Source organism: Egretta garzetta, unplaced genomic scaffold (genome assembly GCF_000687185.1).
Source record: "Egretta garzetta isolate BGI_Z169 unplaced genomic scaffold, ASM68718v1 scaffold547, whole genome shotgun sequence".
In the NCBI taxonomy this organism is placed as follows: Eukaryota; Metazoa; Chordata; class Aves; order Pelecaniformes; family Ardeidae; genus Egretta; species Egretta garzetta.
The window spans coordinates 754,792-761,189 of record NW_009260174.1 but is presented as its reverse complement, the minus strand read 5'-3'; the positions used below and the strand labels follow the sequence as shown (position 1 = coordinate 761,189).

At 41.3% G+C, this 6,398-nt stretch overlaps 1 protein-coding gene across 1 annotated transcript in view; it reads left to right on the top strand.

Moving 5' to 3' along the window:
- The window catches only part of CEP126 (centrosomal protein 126), a 45,537-nt gene that overhangs the window by 31,313 nt on the left and 7,826 nt on the right, over window positions 1-6,398 (top strand). The window contains 2 exon segments of the mRNA XM_035897164.1: window positions 1-1,800; window positions 3,990-4,151. The exon segment at window positions 1-1,800 is cut by the window's left edge and continues 54 nt beyond it. Coding sequence (XP_035753057.1) covers window positions 1-1,800; window positions 3,990-4,151 — 1,962 coding nt within the window.

Here is a 6,398-nt window from a genome sequence, read left to right as displayed (position 1 = left end):
AAGAGGAATCATCAGGTTCTCACAGATCTGAAAAAAAACCTGCCGAGTTCTCTATCTCTGGAAAGCAATCTCTAAATAATGCATTTAGTTTTCTGCAAAATATGAAAGAAGAAACAAGCAAACCATCTTCTGGAACAGCTAGCACATTAGCAACCGCTCCTCCTGTTTTCAATCCTAGCAAAGCCTGGGCCAGCCCTGACTCTATTCCAGGAGAAAGAGTTCAGGATCTGATGCAAGATCAGAGTTTTAAAATGACCCCACAAAAAAGAACTATATCTGTGCAAAACTCCAGTCAACCTATTGCAACATCTATAATCTTGTTTCCTAATCAGGGATGTTCCACTGGAATTCCCAGCACAGCTGATACATTACCAAAGGACAAAAACCTCAGTATGGAGTTTTTAAAAAAAATCTCAGGAAAAGTGACTGAAACAAACGAAGAAAATGTTAAATGTATCAGTGACATTAATCCAGGATCATCTTTATTTCAGGACATGCCAGATGCCTCAGTTCTCTCCAAAGTTAAGCAACAGAATAACAAAGAGGAAAAGGGAAATACAGTAGAAACTATGTCACTGGTGTCTGATACGGAGTTAAATTCTGGCACTCCTGCACAGCTCAAAACCCTGAAATACAATATTCTTGAAAGAAAAAGAGCAAGATTACTCACAAGTATCTTAAAGAAGGAATCTAAATATGAACCCAGTCATTTCAAAGCTGTGGTTATGAACCACGGGATCAGTTCTGGAACTCGACCTGTGTCTTCTATCAGAGACAGTTTAGAACTGGCAAAAATAAAAAAGAAATGTGCAGAAAATGAGAAATACAATAGAAAGCTAAGATGGTGTGATCAAATTAACAGGATAGTAATAGAAAATAATGAAAAATGCTATGAAAAAAACACCAGTGAAATATCTTCTGAGCAGCTGCAATGTGTTCAAACTACAAGTAATGCTCCTAAGACTAATTTAAGTATTGTTGCTCAACCTTCAAACCCTATGTTCTTAAAAAATCGTAAGGAAAACTCTCATATATCAAAACCAAATGTTAATACTGAAGAGTCAAATAAAGAATGCACATCTCTGAATATGTTTATGTCTACTGGATCCTTTTCTGCTAAAAAAGCTTGGATGGTCTCAAAAGATGAAGAAAGTAACCCCCCAGTATGTAGTAATAATCCTGAAATTAATGAAGATAATCAACTCAAATATAAGGCAAAAATAACTAGAAGACTGAGGTCTGTAAGACCCCAGCCAAGTTTCATGCCCAAGAAAAGAACAGGCACCACAATCCGACCGCAGTCAGCCGCTGAAGCCAACAAAATTCTAAAAGCTCCAGGGAAATTGGTAGCACCTCACCCACCATCCGCACCTCTGCCAGGGAACAGAAGCGGTGAAAACGCAGCCAGCCCTGGGTGTCAGCCACTGCTGCCTTCAAGTCTGCAAGCTACCGCTACCAGCAGGGATGATTTAAATGAGAGGCATGTTCTGTTAATGGATCAGGTTTTAAATAGAAATGATACAGAAAACAGTGAGAGCAGTACTTGTCGTTCGGGCTTGGCCACTGCCATACCTACACCTGGCTGCAGCACGGCCAGGTACAAACCTTGGGCAAAAAATACTTGTTCTGCAAATAGTGTTGAGACAAGCGCCTGTCAAGATCGTTCAGTAACCTGCACTGAAAGAAGACCTGTTAATGCCAAAAATGGATTACATCTCCATCATATCCCAGCAGCTGGAAAAACAAGTACCTCCCCGCAAGGAGCGCATGCTGCCCGAGCTCCAGAAGGCCCTGCTACTGGTGAGAGTCATGTTTCTGAGTCTGGGGTGGGGAGATGTTCAGAAGAAAGTCTTTCTCAATTCCATCACAAATTTGTTTTCAGTTAAAACATCCAGCCTTTCATCCAGTCACACAACACAGCCAGTTTTAACACGTTTTCACCATTTGTCATTGTCGTTTCTATTCTAGTGGTGCCCAGAGGCCTCTCAAATGTCGATCCCCATTTTTTAATAGCTTTCTACAATATTAAATGAAAAGGAAGTATTTTCCCTGAGATTCTATTCCTGACTAACGAGCAGATGTGACAGGTGGTCTGAATAATGATACAGGAGGAAGTAAGTTTATATGAGCCAGTTTTACAAGGTAACTGGGAGTCGTAGCTTGTTGTCCAGCAGTCACTGCCACCCGAGAGTGAAAGAAATGTACATCTACCATGTTTTTAAATGCTGACACTATAAATGCCTAAAATTATTAAGTTTTAGTCCCAGAAATACAATTAATACTCAAAAAAAAATTAAGTTGAAAAATGAAGAGCTTCTACCAGACAAATTTTGCTGTGCTGCAAAGTATGTCTGATTTATAAAGAATTTTAAGAAACTTTAGGGCCAACCCTGCATTTTGTTAAAAATTAACCTTGGGAACAATATGATACAGAGATTGACTGGTAAAATAGAGGAAAGATGCATAAGAAATTTTTGGAGAATAAACTTTAATCTCCTGGGGTTTACATTTCAAAATATGTTTTGTGTTTTTTTATTTGCCTTGTTTTTCCTCTGCAGCCTGGCTATAGCCTGTGCCTCAGGCACTGATGGCATCCTTGTGCATGTAATTCGTATATTGTGTGCTGGTTTGCTCCCTGTGGAGGGCTGTAGCTGGAGGCTGCAGACTGCTGGGATCACCCCAAGGATTGGCCATGCAGCTCAAAGATACTTTCTAGCAAAATCAGTAATTGCCATCACTTAAAAACCCCTGAATTTTCTAGTTTTATCTACAGTAATACATAGTTTTAATTATGGAGTGATTCAGAACAGCTCTGTTTGTGCAAGAGCGGAGGTAGGTGAATACACTTGGCCTAAAGCAGGGGTGGGAAATGAGAAGTGTTATCTGCTGGTCCATTCCAGTTCAAAGATAAACAGATGAGCTTAAGATATGTGTGACTTAAGCTACGTGTGACTATTTGATTTTACGTTGGAAATGAATGAAGGCTTGCATTTCCATGCCTCGCCCCCAGCAGAGATACTTGCCTCTTGATGTCCTCATTTGCACATCAGATCAATGCATGAGGAAATGTCCTGGGTCGCAGCTGTGTGCCTGCTAACGCTGTCTTCACTGCCACTTCAAATGCTACATCCCCAGTGTCACATAGCTCCAGCTCTTTTAGAAGAGCTGAGTAACCTCTTGTTAAAATTTGGGTGGGTGGCCCTCTCTTAGCATCTGCTTAGATTTTGTGTTTTGAAAGTCTTCTTTATTTTAAATACTCTTAGATAACACTTAATGACTTACTATTATTTGTCCTATTGCCTGCAAATGCACGTAGATCACCATAGGCTTTGTCCTGAAGTGCTTGCTATGAGACTGAATACTGCATTGCCTGGGAGTAAAATATCTGCTGTGGCACTATCATGGAGCTCAGTGGGGTCTGTGATCTGCTGCAGCGCTTGGCCAAATGTACAGAAAGAATAAGTGAGAACAAGATGAATAAATAAAATTGTTGTCCATGAGGATCTTTCTTCAGTTGGGCTTCCAGGCTTCATGTGGTGTATCTTCAAGTTGGCACATATTGTACTGCAGCTGGATATTAGAATTATTTTAAGTCCTTTGGTGTTCAGTCAGTAAAATGCTTTAAAAATGTATTTAACATTTAGCCTGCGACAAATGTGGGACTAATTCACATGGTTACAGTTGAACAGGTAGAATGCTCAGTATCTCTTGCCCTTAAAGATACTATCACTTATTATATTTTTGTCTTACATTTCTCAAAGGAGCCTTTTCCTAGGCATGGATCTAGCATGTAGTGCAAACTAATTAAATTAAGTGTTGATCCATATCAAAAGAGCAACTTTGGATTTTATTTTTCAGAAAAACATTATGTGATTACTAATGCAACAAGGGGTTTCTTCTTTGCTTCTTTTTAAATTTCCCCCCGTATTCCATATAACTCTATCCCAGCCAAAACCAGGACACATGATCACATTGCCTTTTCTTTTCAGGTGCTTTTCAGCACCATGCGTCACATTGCAATAGTTCACATATAACTAAATAGCAACCTTTTAAAGCTAATGTGTCCCATGTTACTATTGATGGCAGCAGCCAGATGACTAATTTCAAATCTACTTCTAGGATCAATGAATTGTTTTATTTTTCTGCAAATGGTAAGAATTCTGCTTTGTTAAATATCACTGTAATGTAATAACAACTACAGAAAGAAAATTCTGTTAAAATCACTAAAAGACCTCTTGGTCTAATCATGAACTGTACATTAAACTGCACACACAAATATTTATTATGTACATAAATAGGTGATTTATCTTTCCAAGTATAAATCAAGTAACTGCATTTACAAACCAAGTAACTGCATTTACAAACAAGAATAGACTATCTTGTTAGATATGTAGATTCCTGACTTGCACATGAAAATGCTGATTTGCACCTCCAGTTGTATGCATGCAAGTCTAATTAAGAGCTTAATTTTCATTTTGAAACTTGGTGTTTTAATTTTGAAGATGTATTATCACGCCAGACAAAACTGAGACAAATTAGAGATACAGTGTCTAGGCTAGGCCTCTCTAGCCGAGGGAAAATACTATATAGCACTACCGGCATTAAAAGCAGTATATAGGTGTATAAATTAGTAAGATTAACTACAAAATCCCAAGCTGAAGAACTAAGGTTTTGAACCATGACTTTGCATTCGATTTACACCTGTGAAGCCACTCCTGGAGGACTGTGTTCAGTTCTGAGCTCCTCAGTACAAGAGAGACATGGACAGACTGGTGAAAATCCAGTGAAAAGCCACAAAGATGATGAAGCGATTGGAGCATCTCTCCTAGGAGGAAAGGCTGGGAGAGCTGGGACTGTTCAGCCTGAAGAAGAGAAGGCCATGGGGATCTCATCAACATTTTATAAATGCCTAGAAGAAACGTGCAAAGAGGACAGAGCCAGGCTCTTTTCAGTGGTGCCCAGGGACAGGACCAGAGGCACAAACTGAAACACAGGTGGTGCCCTCTGAACATCAGGAAACACTTTCTTTTTTTACTGTGAGGGTGACTGAGCACTGGCAAAGGTTGCCCAGAGACCTTGTGGAGTCTCCGTCCTTGGAGATACTCAAAAGCCATCTGGACATGGTCCTGGGCAACCAGCTCTGGGTGCCCCTTCTGTAGCTGCAGGGTTGGACCAGGTGACCTCAGGAGGTCGCTTCGAACCTCAACCATTCTGTGATTCTGTGAATCAAACAAGCGGTGTGAACTATTACATGTTTTCTGCACGGTGCTATGCAATCTTAACAAGTGTTGAGTCCATTAAGATAGAAGATACAGCATCTCAGAAACAGGCATTTACTGTGTTGGACAATTAGTCTTTAGGATTATTCTCTAAATGCAACATATTTTCTAAACCACTACTTTTTGGCACATTATTTGATACTTGTTATATCATAGTTCTCTGTCTGCTCATTCTCCCTCTCACTTGGCAAAACCACCTTGTATCTTTGTACAGACCATCTTCATTATCTGGGATTCAAAGTGGGGCTTCACTTAACCTGCTTATAAATGTCCACATACAATCCACATCTGTATCTTATAGTCCTGTGCTAACATGAAACTAAATATCACAGAATCACAGAATCGCAAGGGTTGGAAGGGACCTCGGGAGATCATCTAGTCCAACCCCCCTGCTAAAGCAGGCTCTCCTAGAGCATTCTACACAGGACTTCATCCAGGAGGGCCTTGAATATCTCCAGAGAAGGAGACTCCACAACCTCCCTGGGCAGCCTGTTCCAGTGCTCTGTCACCCTCGAAGTAAAGAAGTTTTTCCTCATATTCAACTGAAACCTCTTATGTTTCAGTTTGCACCCATTGCCCCTAGTCCTGTCGCAGGACACCACTGCAAACAGACTGCTTCCATCCTCGTGAGTTCCGCCCTTAAGATATTTGTATGTGTTGATAAGGTCCCCTCTCAGTCTTCTCTTCTTCAGGCTGAACAAGCCCAACTCTCTCAGCCTTTCCTCGTAGGGGAGGTGCTCCAGTCCCTTTATCATCCTACTTGCCCTCCTCTGGACTCTTTCTAGCAGTTCCTCATCTTTCTTGAACTGGGGAGCCCAGAACTGGACACAGTACTCCAGGTGGGGTCTCCCCAGGGCAGAGTAGAGGGGGAGGATAACCTCCTTTGACCTGCTGGCCACATTCCTCTTAATACAGCCCAGGATACCATTGACCTTCTTGGCAACAAGGGCACATTGCTGGCTCATGGTCAGCTTGTCGTCCACCAGGACTCCCAGGTCCCTCTCAGCAGAGCTGCTTTCCAGCAGGTCAGCCCCCAGCCTGTACTGGTGCATGGGGTTTGACCTCCCCAGGCACAGCACTCGACACTTGCCCTTGTTGAACTTCATCAGGTTCCTCTCC